This window comes from Boleophthalmus pectinirostris, unplaced genomic scaffold, assembly GCF_026225935.1.
Source record: "Boleophthalmus pectinirostris isolate CB_2022bp ecotype Guang Dong unplaced genomic scaffold, ASM2622593v1 HiC_scaffold_15, whole genome shotgun sequence".
Lineage (NCBI taxonomy): Eukaryota > Metazoa > Chordata > Actinopteri > Gobiiformes > Gobiidae > Boleophthalmus > Boleophthalmus pectinirostris.
Genome location: NW_026571070.1, coordinates 1,631,817 through 1,649,551, shown reverse-complemented (window position 1 = coordinate 1,649,551; position 17,735 = coordinate 1,631,817). Strand labels below are relative to the sequence as shown.

The 17,735-nt window shown below is 47.2% G+C and overlaps 1 protein-coding gene across 1 annotated transcript; it reads left to right on the top strand.

The window, feature by feature from the left end:
- The first annotated feature begins 416 nt into the window (after positions 1 to 416).
- LOC110166941 (nebulin-like) lies at positions 417 to 17,724 on the top strand. Its single transcript, XM_055151212.1, has 33 exons — positions 417 to 566; positions 2,806 to 2,907; positions 3,918 to 4,028; positions 4,119 to 4,229; positions 6,511 to 6,621; positions 6,831 to 6,941; positions 7,091 to 7,204; positions 7,307 to 7,417; positions 7,539 to 7,640; positions 7,714 to 7,824; positions 7,909 to 8,019; positions 8,103 to 8,213; positions 9,190 to 9,291; positions 9,390 to 9,500; positions 9,589 to 9,693; positions 9,846 to 9,944; positions 10,885 to 10,995; positions 11,080 to 11,190; positions 11,266 to 11,376; positions 11,647 to 11,748; positions 11,924 to 12,034; positions 12,125 to 12,229; positions 12,854 to 12,952; positions 13,176 to 13,286; positions 13,371 to 13,481; positions 13,559 to 13,669; positions 15,062 to 15,163; positions 15,262 to 15,372; positions 15,463 to 15,567; positions 15,731 to 15,829; positions 17,170 to 17,280; positions 17,381 to 17,482; positions 17,704 to 17,724. The coding sequence occupies exons 1-33, from the start codon at positions 417 to 419 to the stop codon at positions 17,710 to 17,712; spliced, it is 3,495 nt and encodes a 1,164-aa protein (XP_055007187.1). The 3' UTR covers positions 17,713 to 17,724.
- The last annotated feature ends 11 nt before the right edge of the window (positions 17,725 to 17,735 follow it).

Sequence of the window (17,735 nt, the reverse complement as noted above, 5' to 3'; positions counted from 1 at the left end):
TATAAACGACATTAGAACAGAGCAGGGATTATGGGACATTGAGTCTCAGTATAAACATTAGAACAGAGCAGAGGATTATGGACATTGAGTCTCAGTATAAACTACATTAGAACAGAACAGAGGATTATGGGACATTGAGTCTCAGTATAAACGACATTAGAACAGAACAGAGGATTATGGGACATTGAGTCTCAGTATAAACGACATTAGAACAGAACAGAGGATTATGGGACATTGAGTCTCAGTATAAACAACATTAGAACAGAACAGAGGATTATGGGACATTGAGTCTCAGTATAAACGACATTAGAACAGAACAGAGGATTATGGGACATTGAGTCTCAGTATAAACGACATTAGAACAGAAGGGAACAGTGTGAGACGAGACTTTTAAATGTGGCTCTTTCAGGTGAAACATGGAGGAAAACCAGACGTCTTCCTCTGAGGTCACAGGAGTCGAGCTGGAGGACGTGATGAAGACGAGCGAGACAGAACATGGAGCTCTGACCGTCCGAGAACGTGTGGAGTGGACGGAGGAGTGGCACGTGACGGAGGGAGGAGAGGATGTAACGGAGGAGAGAGGAGCTAGTGAGAAAGAGAAAGAGAACATCAGGAGAGGAAGATTAGAAGGAGAGAAGGAAGGAAACAGTGGAAGGGAGGAGGATGTAAGAGACGAGGAGGATGGAGCGAACGACGAGCCAGAAAAGGAAAGAGCAGAGGAGGGGGGAGTGAAAAGTGGGCGAGATGAGGAGGGAGGAGACGAGGAGGGAGAGGAGGAGGAGGGAGTGGACAGTGAGGGTGGAGAGGATAGAGAAGAGGAGGGAGGCGGAGGACAGGATGGAGAGATGGAGGAAAGTGGGAAGAGGAGGAGGAGGAGGAGGAAGCTGGTGGGCGTCTGGGAAACAGAGGTGAGAAACAAATCAGATTAAACGACTTTTTATATCAGACTTTTCTCCAGACGCAAATGAGAAATTAAATAAGATCCTGGTTCAGTCCTGGTTTAGTTTTGGTTTAGACCTAGTTTAGTCCTGTTTTAGTCTTGGTCTAGTCTGGTTTAGTCCTGGTTTTGTCTCTGGTGTAGTCCTGGTTTAGTCCTATTCTAGTCCTGGTTTAATCCTGGTTTAGTCTTGGTTTAGACCTAGTTTACTCTTGGTTTAGTTCTGGTTTAGTCCTGGTTCAGTCCTGGCCTAGTCCTGGTCTAGTCCTGGTTTAGCCCTGGTCTAGTCCTGGTTTAGTCCTGGTCTAGTCCTGGTTTAGTTCTGGTTTAGACCTAGTTTAGTCTTGGTTTAGTTCTGGTTTAGTCCTGGTTCGGTCCTGGTTTAGTCCTGTTTTAGTCCTGTTTTAGTCTTGGTCTAGTCCTGGTTTAGTTCTGATTTAGTCCTGGTTTAGTCCTGTTCTAGTTCTGGTCTAGTCCTGGTCTAGTCCTGGTTTAGTCCTGGTTCAGTCCTGGCCTAGTCCTGGTCTAGTCCTGGTTTAGTCCTTCAGTCCTTTAGTCCTGGTTTAGTCCTGGTGTCCTGGTTAGTCCTGGTTTTAGTCCTGGTTTAGTCCTGGTTTAGTCCTGTTCAGTCCTGGCCTAGTCCTGGTCTAGTCCTGGTTTAGTCGTGGTTCAGTCTTGGTTTAGTCTGGTTTAGTCCTGGTTCAGTCCTGGCCTAGTCCTGGTTCTAGTCCTGGTTTAGTCCTGGTTCAGTCTTGGTTTAGTCCTGGTTTAGTCCTGGTGTAGTTCTGGTTCAGTCCTGGTTTAGTCCTGGTTTAGTCCTGGTTCAGTCTTGGTTAGTCCTGGTTTAGTCCTGGTGTAGTTCTGGTTCAGTCCTGGTTTAGTCCTGGTTTAGTCCTGGTTCAGTCTCTGTTCTTGTTTCAGAGTGGAGTTGAAGTGAAGCCTCCTCTTCCAGACCCGGGGTTCAATCGCAGGTGCAGCCTCCTGCTCAGTGAGGTCTGTGTGTGACAGGGACACTGCACCTGCCACTGTGTGTGTGTGTGTACAGGGACACTGCACCTGCCACTGTGTGTGTGTGTGTGTGACAGGGACACTGCACCTGTCACTGTGTGTGAGTGTGTGACAGGGACACTGCACCTGTCACTGCTGTGTGTGTGTGTGTGACAGGGACACTGCACCTGTCACTCTGTGTGTGTGTGTGTGTGTGTGTGTGTGACAGGGACACTGCACCTGTCACTGTGTGTGTGTGTGTGTGTGTGTCACTGTGTGTGTGTGACAGGGACACTGCACCTGTCACTGTGTGTGTGTGCGTTGTTGTGTGTGTGCACACTGGTCACCATAAGTGTGCAGGAGTGTGTGAGGGCTGTTTGTTCGTTTCCGTGGTTACGCTGTGTGGCAAGATTCCATTTGTGTTTATTTTAAAGATGCACTCTGTAACTTTTCTGGTAGAGTCCATCACCTGTTTTTTTTTTTGCATTAAAGGAGCTCAGTCAGTGTAAAAATACAGATTTTGAAGATATTTTAAACAATAAAACATTGTGTAAATGTTACAGATTTCTACTGTGACTGTGGAACGTCTCATCTCCTGCAGGAACAGACCCACAACAGAAAAGTTTCATAGTGCAGCTTTAAATACATGTAAAAGTCAGATGCAGTTTATGTGTGAACAGAGTTTTGCACCTGTCATTTTCTGGGACTTGTGTGTGAACAGGGCTCTGGTCACATGTGTGTGTGTGTGACAGTGGCATACACAGACTGAGCGTGTGCAGACTGAGCTGTGACGTGTGCAGACTGAGCTGTGACGAGCTGTGACGTGTGCAGACCGAGCTGTGACGTGTGCAGACTGAGCTGTGATGTGTTTCCTGTTTCAGAGTAAATATAAAGAGGACCTGGAGAGGATGAAGGGGCAGAGTCACTTTGTTCCCGCGGCAGAGCTGCTCCACGCCCACAACCTGCGCCCCATCGTCTCTGAGGTCTGCACTACCACACGGGCACACAGGGGGCGCTCTGTTCACCGATCAACACAGTTTAGACATGATTTATGGGCACTCAGGGACCTGTGTGTGCTGTTTTTATACTTAACCAGACAGAATGTGAAGCTCAGAACCTCCAGAGCTCCTCCCTGAGCCGCACAGGCTGCACTAGCATCGGCTCAGATCAAAGAGAAATATTTTAGGTTTAAACTCAGTGGATTTCAGTTTTAAACCAGCAACTCAACTGAGAGTCACGTGAGGCTCATTCTGCTTCTGACTGGAGAACAGAAATACTTTAGACTTCATTTCAATGTTTTTGTAATTAAGAATAAATCAGAATTACAGTTGTGTTTTCCTCACATCTGAGCACACAGAGAAGTCTGTTTATTTTAAAATGTTCAAACTAAATCTTATTTACAATTCCTTTAAGTCTTTGATTTTACACAAAAAAATGAAATTGACTCACACATTTACATGAGAGCTTTAATTCCAATTCAAAATAATTTAATTTGGAATAAAAATAAATTCCGCTTTAAAAGGACCATGTAAACACTTAATTCTGATTTAAGTGAGTGGTTTATTCTCATTTTAAAGCTGAATTAATTTATTCCTAGACGACAGAAAAGCCGGGAGCAGCTGAAGTGTTTTTCTTCCCAAAGACGTAAATCTGTTTGTGTCTCTGTCCAATCAGAACCTCCCCCCAGACGCTCACACACATTAAATAATTAAAGACGATTTAAAGTGTAAACCTTAATTCAGAATTATTATTTCCCTGTAAACTCAAAGGAGAATATTTTAACTCTGAACTATTTAATTCAGATCAATTAATTTGGAATTAAAAAGCATCATGTAAACGTGTTAAAACAAAACTCAGATTAGAGTCTAACTGGAGTAACAGCTTCAGACAGAGCAGTGCCTCCTGTTAGCTTCAGCCCCAGGGCATGATGGGAAAGTGTCCTCACGTACGTCCTCGTGTGTGTGTGTGTGTGTGTGTGTGTGTGTCGTCTCAGAGTCAGTACAGAGCCGAGGGGCTGAAGGAGGCGTCCATGTCTCTGTACTCGGTTTTACCCGAGACTCCGGAGACGCTCAGAGCCAAAGAGACCAGCCAGCTCCAGAGTCAGGTACGGCTCCTACGGCTCACACTCCTGCTCTCTGTGTGTGTGTGTGTGTGTGTGTGTGGCAGAGTGGTTATCCTCTGTGTGTGTGTGCAGGTGAAGTACAGGGGCGGCTGGAGACAGGACAGCTCCTCGTCTCTCTTCAGTCTCCTCCCGGAAACGACCGAGACTCAGTTCAACAAAGAGCTGCAGGAGCACATCAGTGAGGTGAACATTTATTATTACAAACCACAAGATTTAAACACTTTTATCAGGTTCTTCATCTTGTTTTTCAGTTTTATTCTCTACTTACTCGTTCTGAACTGGTTGTTTAATCTTTAAAAATGTCACATTTATTTCTTCCTTGACTCAGTTAGACAGAAAAAGTTAAATTTAGGTAATAAATGTTTAAAAGAAGCAACAATCCATTTACCAGAGTTTTCCCCTGAAACACTTCACTTGTTTTTAGATTATTAATCTCATATAAAACTGACTTCAAGTATTTTTTGGACAATAAGTCACTCCGGAGTAGGGATGGGCATTCGATTAAATGTTCTTAATCGATCATCAGGAGAATTAACGATCGATTATCAATTAATCATTAACCTTTTTATATTAAAATGATCAGCATTATTATTACTATCTGCACTAATCTGCATAAATAAATTCAACTTTACGACATATAAACATAACGACTCATCAGCTGTTTGACATTATAATGTGTTTAATTCAGTTTTGTTCAAATCTCACAGAAACAAAACTTAAATCCACATGGCTCATTTGCATAAACTAAGCAAAGAAAAAATAACAGCTCTTGTGTCGCTGATGTGGTTCAACTTCTGTCGGACTAAAGGACACGACTCAGTGGAATATATCGGCCGTAAGATGAACCAGTGTTTGTGCTTTCAGACGCAGCCTCGTCTCCTTACACACCAGATGTTTTTGTCCAAACCAGGACACCGTACGGGGGGAGGGGGGCGGGGCCTCGTCGTCCACATTGAGCGACTCTCACCTGGAAAAACTTCTTCATGTTTTTCGGTGTCCTGGTGCTTTGAGGTCGCTGACACCACCAGCACATATCACTGTGCACATGGATCACACTTGTTTCGACCGGGACTGAAAACGGGGAATTTCTTGAACAAATCGTCGTTAAATGTGCATTTGTGCTTCGACGTGTTACAGACTGACCCACTGTTTGTGTCTCGCTCCTTCTGATGCACAGACGCTACGAGAGACGCTCAGTTTAATGTCTCCAATGAAAGGAAATGAAAACCCAGACATTTTAAGTGGCACTTTTTGGGGGAAGTTTATTTTATAAAATTAGAAACGAGAATGAACATTTCCTGTGTAAAGTGAAGTTGTAGTAAAAACAACAGAACAGAGAACAACAGACTGTTAATGTCACATATGAACAGTTCTTCACATAAACTATAACATAAACAACAGAACAGAACAAGTTTAACCAAACTCTCCATCTCACTCCAAATCACTAAATCCATTCAATTCTTCATCCTCGGTGTCACTTCTGAACAACTCGGCCTCGACCTCTGGAGGTAAACGTTGCGTCTCTTCCTCTTCTGTGTCGCTGTCGTCAGACTCAGCATCAGTTCCAGTTAGAATTATTCTGGTCTTTCTGAATCTCGACAGGATGGTTTCGGTGCCACTGAAGTCCAGACTTTGTCCGTCCATCCAGTGACTTCAGGAAAGTTTCATGGTGCATCCTCCCGCTGTCACAAGTTTCTCTCTCACTCCAAACTTTCTTTCTGCTGCTCGATTATCGTTTTCAGCTGCAGATTTCACGACTCGCAGCAGGACAGAGGCTCTTTCTGCAGGAGACATGCGCAGGAGAGTGAAGTGACAGTGGTGCAGGAGGAACAGGAGCAGCAGATCCTCACACACAAGACTAGAACCTCTCCACACTTCACTCAAACATTTTAATAGAGAAAAAGTCAAACCATGAAAAAGTGACACTTATAGTCCAAAAAATACGCTACTTCTGTCTAGAATTTAGCAGAATTTAAAGCATTTTATCTAGAATTTTGCACCTGAGAACTTATTATCAAGCCTTAAACACTGATCCTAAACTGGTTTCAAGTCTGTTTATCTAAAATTTTGCATCATAAACTTATTTCCAGCTCATGAACACTGGTCACAGACTCTTCTTTCTAGTCGAGAGTTTGTTTATTTTAAGAGAACTTGTCAAGTAAATAGATTTTGCTCCATGGACAGATCATTTTTAAGTCATTTTCTGATCGATTTAAGTGTTTGTATCTTAAATTTTGGCCAAGCTTTTCTGCAGTGAAGTGTCTGAGTCTGATTTTTACTGTGTCAAAAACCAGAAAACCAGAACTAGTTCATAATAAACAGTTTGCAGTGCTCCAGAGTTCCTCCTCACCTCCCTCTTGCACTCAGAGCGTCTTCATTATTCACCAGGATGAGTTTGTGAGAGCTCAGTACGAGTCTGTCCCGTGTTTGTGTTTCACTAAGACATTTGTGTTTTTGTGTTCAGAATAAATACTACGAGGAGGGTCGGTGGGAACGCCGCACCTCCCTGTACGCCCTGCTGCCCGAGACCAGCCAGACCCAACACGCAAAGAACCTGATGCCCTTCCAGAGCCAGGTGACCGCGACCAGTCCAGTCTAGTCCAGTTTAGTCCCGACGCTCGTGGTCCAGTCCAGTCCTGATGATCACAGTCCAGTCCAGATGCTCATAGTTCTGCTTAACAAAATGAACATAATTTTGTTTGGTCCTGCCCTGAGAGCAAGAAGAAGTTGTTCTGTTCTTGTGAAGTGTGAATAGGCCTTTATGTGTTTTTATTTGTATTTCAGATCAAATACACGGAGGAGGGACAGAGGAAGAAGTCTGTGTCACTTTACTCTCGTCTGTCTGACACTCCAGAGATCCAGCACGCTCTAGAGCTCACCCAGCTGCAGAGCGAGGTACTGCGCCCACAACAGCGCCCCCTGCAGCTCGGAGCCTCCTGCAGCTCGGAGCCTCCTGCAGCTCGGAGCCTCCTGCAGCTCGGAGCCTCCTGCAGCTCGGAGCGCTCCTCTCTCAGTCTGTGTTTCACTTTCTCTCGTGTTTCCAGGTGAATTATCGTCCCAAGCTCCTGGTGAAGGGGGCGCCGTCGTCTCTGTACTCTCAGCTGCCCGATACTCAGGACGTGCAGTTCGCCAAAGAGATGAGCCTCATGTACAGCCAGGTAACACACGCAGACAGGTGCAGACAGGTGCAGACAGGTGCCACACACTGCAGTCTGTGGACAGTGCTCTGACAGTCTTCTCTCTCGGTCTCTGTGTCTCAGGGCAGGTACGTGGAGGACGGCAGGAGGAGCCTGTCCCAGACTCTGTTCCATCACCTGCCTCAGACCCTCCAGACTCAACACGCACGAGCTGTGGGAGAGCTGCAGAGCCAGGTGAGACTCTCCTGAGATACACCTTGGTTAGATCTGGCTTGGTCCTGGTTCAGTCCTGGTTTAGACCTGGGTTAGACCTTGTTTAGACCTGGTTTAGTTCTGACTCTGTCCTCTTGTGCAGCTGCACTATAAAGACTCGGGTCCAAACTCCAGTCTGTTCTCTGTTCTGCCTGAGACTCTGGACACGGTTCACGCCAAACTCACCTCTGAGCTCGTCAGCCAGGTAAGCCCCACCCCCATACACACCTGTCCTCTAGCCCCGCCTCCTCACCTGTCCTCACCTGTGTGTGTCTCAGGTGAAGTACAGAGAGGAGGGTCTGAAGGAGCAGAGACTCAGCCTGTTCTGTGTGCTGCCCCACACTCTAGACACACAACACGCCAAGGACGCCTCCCACCTGCACAGCCAGGTACTGCACCTGCCCACCTGCCCACCTGCCACACACACCCTCCTCTACGTGTGTGTCAGGTGTTGTGTTGTGTGTTTGTGACAGGTGAAGTACAGGGGCAGTGTGATGCAGCAGAATCAGATCAGTCTGTTCCAGCGTCTGGCCCAGACTCCTGTCACTCAGAGAGCCAAAGAAGTGTCAGAGCTGCTCAGTGAGGTACACACACACACACACACACACACACACACACACACACGTGTGTGCCGTGTCCCTCCTGAGCGCCCTCTTGTGTCTCTCAGGTGAAGTACAGACAGGCTGGAAAGAAGGACCTGCGCTGCCCGCTGTACCACCTGCTCCCACACACCCTGGACACTCTGCACGCCAAAGAGGCCGAAGACACACTCAGCGAGGTACACACACACACACACACACACACACTCAGCGAGGTACACACACACACACACACACACACACACACACACACACACACTCACACACACATACACACACATACACACACTCAGCGAGGTACACACACACACACACACTCACACACACTCAGCGAGGTACACACACACACACTCACACACACACACACTCACACACACTCACACACACACACACACACACACACACTCACACACACACACTACACACACACACACACTCACACATACACACACACACTCACACACACACACACACACTCACACACATACACACACACACTCACACATACACACACACACTCACATACACACACACGCACTCACACACACTCACATACACACATACACACACTCACACACATACACACACACACTCAGCGAGGTACACACACACACTCACACACACACACTCACACACACACACACACACACACACACACATACACACACTCACACACACACACATACACACACTCAGCGAGGTACACACACACACACATGCATAACACACACACTCAGTGAGGTACACACACATACACACACACACACACTCAGCGAGGTACACACACACACACACACACACACACACACACACACCACTCAGTGAGGTACACACACACACGCACACACACACACTCACACACACTCAGTGAGGTGCACACACACACACGCACACACACACACACACACTCAGCGAGGTACACACACACACACACACACACACACACACATACACACACTCACACACACACACATACACACACTCAGCGAGGTACACACACACACACACACATGCAAAACACACACACTCAGTGAGGTACAAACACATAACACACACACACGCAGGTACACACTGGTCAGTGTTTGGACAATCTTCTTGTAAAGTTCCCGGTTGTGTGTGTGTTTGTGTGTGTGTGTTTGTGTGTGTGTGTTTCAGCTGAAGTACCGACACAAGGACCTGAGTTCTTCTGTTTATTCCACTCTGAGTGAAACCAACGAGATGCTCTTCGCCCGACAGACCAGAGACGCCATCAGTGAGGTCACTGCAACATCAGACTTTATTTAGACCTGCTTTAGTCCTGGTTTAGTCCTGGTTCAGTCCTGGTTTAGTTCTTAGTCCAGCTGTGGTGTGTGCAGGTGAAATACCGTGAGGATGGGAGGAGAGGACTGTCTCAGAGCTTCTACTCTCAGCTCCCTCAGACCACAGACACTGAGTTCAACCAGAGGATCTCCACTCTGCAGAGTCAGGTGAGAGAGAGGCATCATGGGAGATGGAGTCCTGCTCAGTCACATGTCTGTGGTTAACCTGCAGATGTTGTGTGTGTTATTGTGTCAGATGTCGTACCGGAGGTCCCTGAGGAACGCTCCCTCTCTGTACTCGACTCTGGCTCAGACTCTGGAGACGAAACACGCCAAAGAGGCGTCTCAGCTGCTCAGCCAGGTACAGCTCGTGTTTTAGAACGAGACGAGAAAGACGCTCAACCAGTGAAAGTCTTTACACTCGACTAACGCTACACAATTTCAGCTGTGGATGAAATGAAAGATGGAAACTTAAACACATATTAAAGATCTGTTGTGGTGTTTGTGTTTCAGCGTCTTTACAAACAGAAGCCTGGCCCCGCCCTCTTCCACCTGATGCCCCGGACTCTGGACATGGCCCACGCCCGAGAGCAGAGCGAGCAGATCAGTGACGTACGCTGCACACGATACTGTCAGCTCTCCTCGCTTCCTTCTCCTCGGTTCCTTTCCTCGAACCTCCAGTTTTCAGTTTTCAGTCAAAAGTGGCGACCGCAGAGTGAAGTAGAAAACCTGAGGAGGCTTCAGGAGCCGACGCAGAGAAAAGAATCAAACTGTATCTGTCTCAGTGAAGAGTTTAGATCCTCTCTCCTCCCTGTGTCTCCTCTGTGGGCGAAACTTCCTCACACATTTCCTGCAGAATCGAGGAGAAGGAAGCGAGGAAAGAGAAATAAGTCTCAGCCTTAGTCTCACTGTTATTGATCCTTTGCAGTCGTCACTTTTTTGACTGTAGTTTTATTTGAGAGGGATTTGTTCTGCTCACCTGTTGGAGCTCAGGTCAGTCAGGTCTTTCTACTAGGCCAGGACAACACTAAGACCTCTGAGGGTCGAGACCGAGATAAGACCAAGACCACGGCCCATCAAGACCAAATCGAGACCATCTTTGTAATTTTCAATATTTATTTGTATTTTACAGTAATTTTAGTACATTTATATTAATGCTTTTTATAAATCTATCTCCATTTTATCACTTGTCGAGTGTCAGACCTCGAGACCGAGACAAGACCGAGTCCAAATGCAGTCAAGTCCGAGACCAAGACTGTAAAATAAAGGTCTCGAGACCAAGAACAGTCTTGAATACTACGACTCTGTTGTCTGGTCAGATTGTGCTCAAATAAAGTTCAGATTAAAGTTTAACTGGAGTCTCAGAGCCTCAGACAGAGCAGAGCCTTCAGTTAGCGTCAGACTCCCAGAGAACGTTGATGAAATCAGGATCAATAACGACATGATCTGAAGTTTGGTGGTTCATTCACTGTGTTCCCCGTCCTGAGCCTGCTGCTGTTGTGCCTTTGAGCAGCGCACTGGGCTCCTCTGAGCGTCTCTGTGTGTGTCTCAGGTGAAGTACAGAGAGGAGGGTCTGAAGGAGCAGAGACTCAGCCTGTTCTGTGTGCTGCCCCACACTCTAGACACACAACACGCCAAGGACGCCTCCCACCTGCACAGCCAGGTACTGCACCTGCCCACCTGCCCACCTGCCACACACACCCTCCTCTACGTGTGTGTCAGGTGTTGTGTTGTGTGTTTGTGACAGGTGAAGTACAGGGGCAGTGTGATGCAGCAGAATCAGATCAGTCTGTTCCAGCGTCTGGCCCAGACTCCTGTCACTCAGAGAGCCAAAGAAGTGTCAGAGCTGCTCAGTGAGGTACACACACACACACACACACACACACACACGTGTGTGCCGTGTCCCTCCTGAGCGCCCTCTTGTGTCTCTCAGGTGAAGTACAGACAGGCCGGAAAGAAGGACCTGCGCTGCCCGCTGTACCACCTGCTCCCACACACCCTGGACACTCTGCACGCCAAAGAGGCCGAAGACACACTCAGCGAGGTACACACACACACACACACACACTACACACACATACACACATACACACACACACACTCAGCGAGGTACACACACACACTCACACACACACTCAGCGAGGTACACACACACACACACACACACACACACACACACTCAGGTACACACTGGACAGTGTTTGGACAATCTTCTTGTAAAGTTCCCGGTTGTGTGTGTGTGTTTGTGTGTGTGTGTGTGTGTGTGTGTGTGTGTGTGTGTGTGTGTGTGTGTGTGTGTGTGTGTGTGTTTCAGGTGAAGTACCGACACAAGGACCTGAGTTCTTCTGTTTATTCCACTCTGAGTGAAACCAACGAGATGCTCTTCGCCCGACAGACCAGAGACGCCATCAGTGAGGTCACTGCAACATCAGACTTTATTTAGACCTGCTTTAGTCCTGGTTTAGTCCTGGTTCAGTCCTGGTTCAGTCCTGGTTTAGTCCTGGTTTAGTCCTGGTTCAGTCCTGGTTTAGTCCTGGTTCAGTCCTGGTTCAGTCCTGGTTTAGTTCTTAGTCCAGCTGTGGTGTGTGCAGGTGAAATACCGTGAGGATGGGAGGAGAGGACTGTCTCAGAGCTTCTACTCTCAGCTCCCTCAGACCACAGACACTGAGTTCAACCAGAGGATCTCCACTCTGCAGAGTCAGGTGAGAGAGAGGCATCATGGGAGATGGAGTCCTGCTCAGTCACATGTCTGTGGTTAACCTGCAGATGTTGTGTGTGTGTTATTGTGTCAGATGTCGTACCGGAGGTCCCTGAGGAACGCTCCCTCTCTGTACTCGACTCTGGCTCAGACTCTGGAGACGAAACACGCCAAAGAGGCGTCTCAGCTGCTCAGCCAGGTACAGCAGCACAACTCTGCACTTATCCTGTTAGAATGTTGTGGATTTTGCTTCATGCTCTCGTGTTTCGTTGTCATCTTCTCTGAGCCTCAGAAAGCCTCAGGGTAAATTTTCCCAGAATAGTTGGTCATAGGTAGAAATCCTGTACAGTTTTAAGTCCATGAATCATCACCAGACTCATTTCAGCTCTGTGTTTATATCAGCATGTACTGAGCTTTTTTGTTTGTTTTTTTGTCTTTTTCATGGTTGTTCCTACAGGGTTTTCACCGTATTATTTTTTGTAGTGAGCAGCAGATGTTTATTTCTGTGTTTTTATTGTTGAAAAATGTCTGCATGAAACTTTTAAACCCTGAGTCTGAATTTGTGAAGAATCACAGTAAGTACAGAGCAGTGGGCGGGGACAGGGGGGAGGGGAAAACTGACATTTTCTAAGCACTCAAGCCTCAATTCAGAACAATCCAGGATTATTCAAACGCGGAGGAGTCAGTCTGAATACAGTGAGATCATGTTGAGGGAAAAACTGTTACGACGACTTAAAGATCAAAACGTCTCTTTGCTCTGATCTGCCCCATGATGTATGAAAGTGTTTAGTTTTCCTGATCTGTTGTGGTGTTTGTGTTTCAGCGTCTTTACAAACAGAAGCCTGGCCCCGCCCTCTTCCACCTGATGCCCCGGACTCTGGACATGGCCCACGCCCGAGAGCAGAGCGAGCAGATCAGTGACGTACGCTGCACACGCTGCTCTTACACTCACTGTTAGAACGAGAAACATTTGAGTGTCAAAAGTTTGAAGATTTGTTTAAAAATATGAATCTCCTGTCAAGTTATAAAAGCACAACATCTGAGACTATGTCAGCGTCAGATTGTAGAAGGTGGACGTGAGCTGCTGCTGTTGTGCCTTTGAGCAGCGCACTGGGCTCCTCTGAGCGTCTCTGTGTGTGTCTCAGGTGAAGTACAGAGAGGAGGGTCTGAAGGAGCAGAGACTCAGCCTGTTCTGTGTGCTGCCCCACACTCTAGACACACAACACGCCAAGGACGCCTCCCACCTGCACAGCCAGGTACTGCACCTGCCCACCTGCCCACCTGCCACACACACCCTCCTCTACGTGTGTGTCAGGTGTTGTGTTGTGTGTTTGTGACAGGTGAAGTACAGGGGCAGTGTGATGCAGCAGAATCAGATCAGTCTGTTCCAGCGTCTGGCCCAGACTCCTGTCACTCAGAGAGCCAAAGAAGTGTCAGAGCTGCTCAGTGAGGTACACACACACACACACACACACACACACACACGTGTGTGCCGTGTCCCTCCTGAGCGCCCTCTTGTGTCTCTCAGGTGAAGTACAGACAGGCTGGAAAGAAGGACCTGCGCTGCCCGCTGTACCACCTGCTCCCACACACCCTGGACACTCTGCACGCCAAAGAGGCCGAAGACACACTCAGCGAGGTACACACACACACACACACACACACACACACACACATACACACACACACACACACACACACACACACACACACACACACACACTCAGCGAGGTACACACACACACACACACTCAGCGAGGTACACACACACACATACACACACACACACACACTCAGCGAGGTACACACACACACACACACATACACACACACACACACACACTCAGCGAGGTACACACACACACACACACACTCAGCGAGGTACACACACACACACACACACTCAGCGAGGTACACACACACACACACACACTCAGCGAGGTACACACACACACACACACACACACCACACATTACACACACACACACACTCAGCGAGGTACACACACACACACACACACACTCAGTGACTTACACACACATAACACACACACACACTCAGCGAGGTACACACACACACACACACACTCAGCGAGGTACACACACACACTCAGTGACTTACAAACACATAACACACACACACACTCAGCAAGGTACACACACACACACACACTCAGTGACTTACAAACACATAACACACACACACACTCAGCGAGGTACACACACACACACACATACACACACTCAGCGAGGTACACACACACACACACACACACACACACACTCAGCGAGGTACACACACACACACACACACACACATCAGCGAGGTACACACACACACACTCACACTCAGCGAGGTACACACACACACACACTCACACACACTCAGCGAGGTACACACACACACACACATACACACTCACACTCACCGAGGTACACACACACACACTCACACACACTCAGCGAGGTACACACACACACACACATACACACACACACACACACTCAGCGAGGTACACACATACACACACACATACACACACTCAGCGAGGTACACACACATACACACACACTCACACTCAGCGAGGTACACACACACACACACACACTCAGCGAGGTACACACACACACACACACACACACACACACTCAGCGAGGTATACACACACACACACACATAACACACACACATACTCACACTCAGCGAGCTACACACTGGTCAGTGTTTGGATGATCTTTTTGTAAAGTTCCTGTTTATTTTTATTTTATTTCTTTATTTATTTGGGACAGAGTTCATGGACAAACGTGACACAACACGAGTGTAAACACCAGACTGTCCACTGAGACTCATTTCTGTCTGTTCCCAAAGGGCCGAGGTCACAGGGGCCAAACAATCAAATATTGCACACTCCAATTATTGCACAGTAACCATTATTGCACACTCCACTGTGTGTGTGCATGTGTGTGTGTGTGTGTGTGTGTGTGTGTGTGTGTGTGTGTGTGTGTGTGTGTGTGTGTGTGTGTGTTTCAGGTGAAGTACCGACACAAGGACCTGAGTTCTTCTGTTTATTCCACTCTGAGTGAAACCAACGAGATGCTCTTCGCCCGACAGACCAGAGACGCCATCAGTGAGGTCACTGCAACATCAGACTTTATTTAGACCTGCTTTAGTCCTGGTTTAGTCCTGGTTCAGTCCTGGTTTAGTTCTTAGTCCAGCTGTGGTGTGTGCAGGTGAAATACCGTGAGGATGGGAGGAGAGGACTGTCTCAGAGCTTCTACTCTCAGCTCCCTCAGACCACAGACACTGAGTTCAACCAGAGGATCTCCACTCTGCAGAGTCAGGTGAGAGAGAGGCATCATGGGAGATGGAGTCCTGCTCAGTCACATGTCTGTGGTTAACCTGCAGATGTTGTGTGTGTGTTATTGTGTCAGATGTCGTACCGGAGGTCCCTGAGGAACGCTCCCTCTCTGTACTCGACTCTGGCTCAGACTCTGGAGACGAAACACGCCAAAGAGGCGTCTCAGCTGCTCAGCCAGGTACAGCTCGTGTTTTAGAACGAGACGAGAAAGACGCTCAACCAGTGAAAGTCTTTACACTCGTCTAACGCTGCACAAGTTTCAGCTGTGGATGAAATGAAAGACGGAAACTTAAACACATATTAAAGTGTTTTCCTGATCTGTTGTGGTGTTTGTGTTTCAGCGTCTTTACAAACAGAAGCCTGGCCCCGCCCTCTTCCACCTGATGCCCCAGACTCTGGACATGGCCCACGCCCGAGAGCAGAGCGAGCAGATCAGTGACGTACGCTGCACACGCTGCTCTTACACTCACTGTTAGAACGAGAAACATTTGAGTGTCAAAAGTTTGAAGATTTGTTTAAAAACATGAATCTCCTGTCAAGTTATAAAAGCACAACATCTGAGACTATGTCAGCGTCAGATTGTATCAATCAATCAATCAATCAAACTTTATTTGTATAGCACTTTTCATACATTTGAAATGTAGCACAAAGTGCTTCACATGCAACAGAAACATTTTTAATACATTAATTAACACACACACACACCCCCCCCCCCATACCACAATTTAAACAGAAACATAAAAACTACAAAACTAATAAACATAAAGCTCTTAAAAGTTATAGTAAAAATTAAAAGTGTATAGCTAAGACCAGATGGAGACAAAATAAAATAGTAATGATAATTTAATTTAAAACTACCATAATAATAACAATAATAATGATAATTTAAGTTAAAACAGGTAAAAGTTTCAGTTAAAAGCTAAATTAAAAAGATATGTTTTAAGTTTACTTTTAAAAATATGAACACTCGCAGCGGACCTCAGATCCTCAGGCAGACTGTTCCACAGACGGGGGCCGTAAAAGCTAAAAGATGCCTCACCGTGAGTTTTAGTTTGAACTCTTGGGACAGCTAAAAGGAGACTACCTGAGGACCTGAGAGTCCGAGAGGGCTCATATGATAAAAGCAGATCAGATAAATAAATAGGACTAAGACCATTAAGAGCTTTATAAACCAATAAAAGAACTTTAAAATCTATCCTGAAGCTCACAGGAAGCCAGTGCAGAGACTTCAGTACTGGGGTGATGTGCTCTCGCTTCCTGGTCCTTGTCAGCAGTCGTGCTGCAGAGTTTTGGAGGAGCTGCAATGGAGCTGTAGATTTCTTTGGAAGACCAGAAAGGAGAGCATTACAGTAATCAACGCGATTTGTAATAAAAGCATGTATTAAAGTCTCTGCACTGGCTTGAGAAAGAAAAGGTCTGACTCTGGCAATATTTTTTAGATGATAAAAACCAGATTTAGTGATGGACCTGATGTGTGGCTCAAAGCTAAGCTCACTGTCAAGAATAACTCCTAAACTTTTCACCCTCTCACAGGGGTTCAGTGAGTAGGTTTGGAGCTTAGCTTTGAGCCTCTCTCTCTGAGCTTCAGGACCAATAATTAAAACCTCAGTTTTGCCCTGGTTGAGCTGGAGGAAGTTTGCTGCCATCCAGGACTTAATATCTAAAATGCAGTTAAAAAGGGTATCGATCGAGCTCATTGTAGAAGGTGGACGTGAGCTGCTGCTGTTGTGCCTTTGAGCAGCGCACTGGGCTCCTCTGAGCGTCTCTGTGTGTGTCTCAGGTGAAGTACAGAGAGGAGGGTCTGAAGGAGCAGAGACTCAGCCTGTTCTGTGTGCTGCCCCACACTCTAGACACACAACACGCCAAGGACGCCTCCCACCTGCACAGCCAGGTACTGCACCTGCCCACCTGCCCACCTGCCACACACACCCTCCTCTACGTGTGTGTCAGGTGTTGTGTGTCAGATGCCCTGATGTCCTGTTGTGTTTCAGGTTTGGCACAGGGGCAGTTGGAGGCAGCCCGCTCTGTTCCACACTTTACCTCAGACTCTGGAGACTCAACACGCCGCTCAGGCCGCTCAGCTGCTCAACCAGGTACCACCTAACCCCTCCCCCTCTCTGTTTACCACCTAACCCCTCCCCACCTGTGTACCACCTAACCCCTCCCCCTCTGTTTACCACCTAACCCCTCCCCCTCTCTGTTTACCACCTAACCCCTCCCCACCTGTGTACCACCTAACCCCTCCCCCTCTGTTTAACATCAGTGTCAATATTTGTGTATTTACCTTCACTGAAAAATACAATTTCCTCTACAGGAAATCTGAAAACACCGATTCCTCTGTCCTCA

Coding starts and splice junctions, on each gene's coding strand:
- LOC110166941 (XM_055151212.1), top strand. CDS start 417: ATGGAGGAAAACCAGACGTCTTCCTCTGAGGTCACAGGAGTCGAGCTG. Junction 6,622..6,830: donor TGATGCCCTTCCAGAGCCAG/GTGACCGCGACC, acceptor TTTGTATTTCAG/ATCAAATACACGGAGGAGGG. Junction 12,230..12,853: donor CGTCTCAGCTGCTCAGCCAG/GTACAGCAGCAC, acceptor TTTGTGTTTCAG/CGTCTTTACAAACAGAAGCC.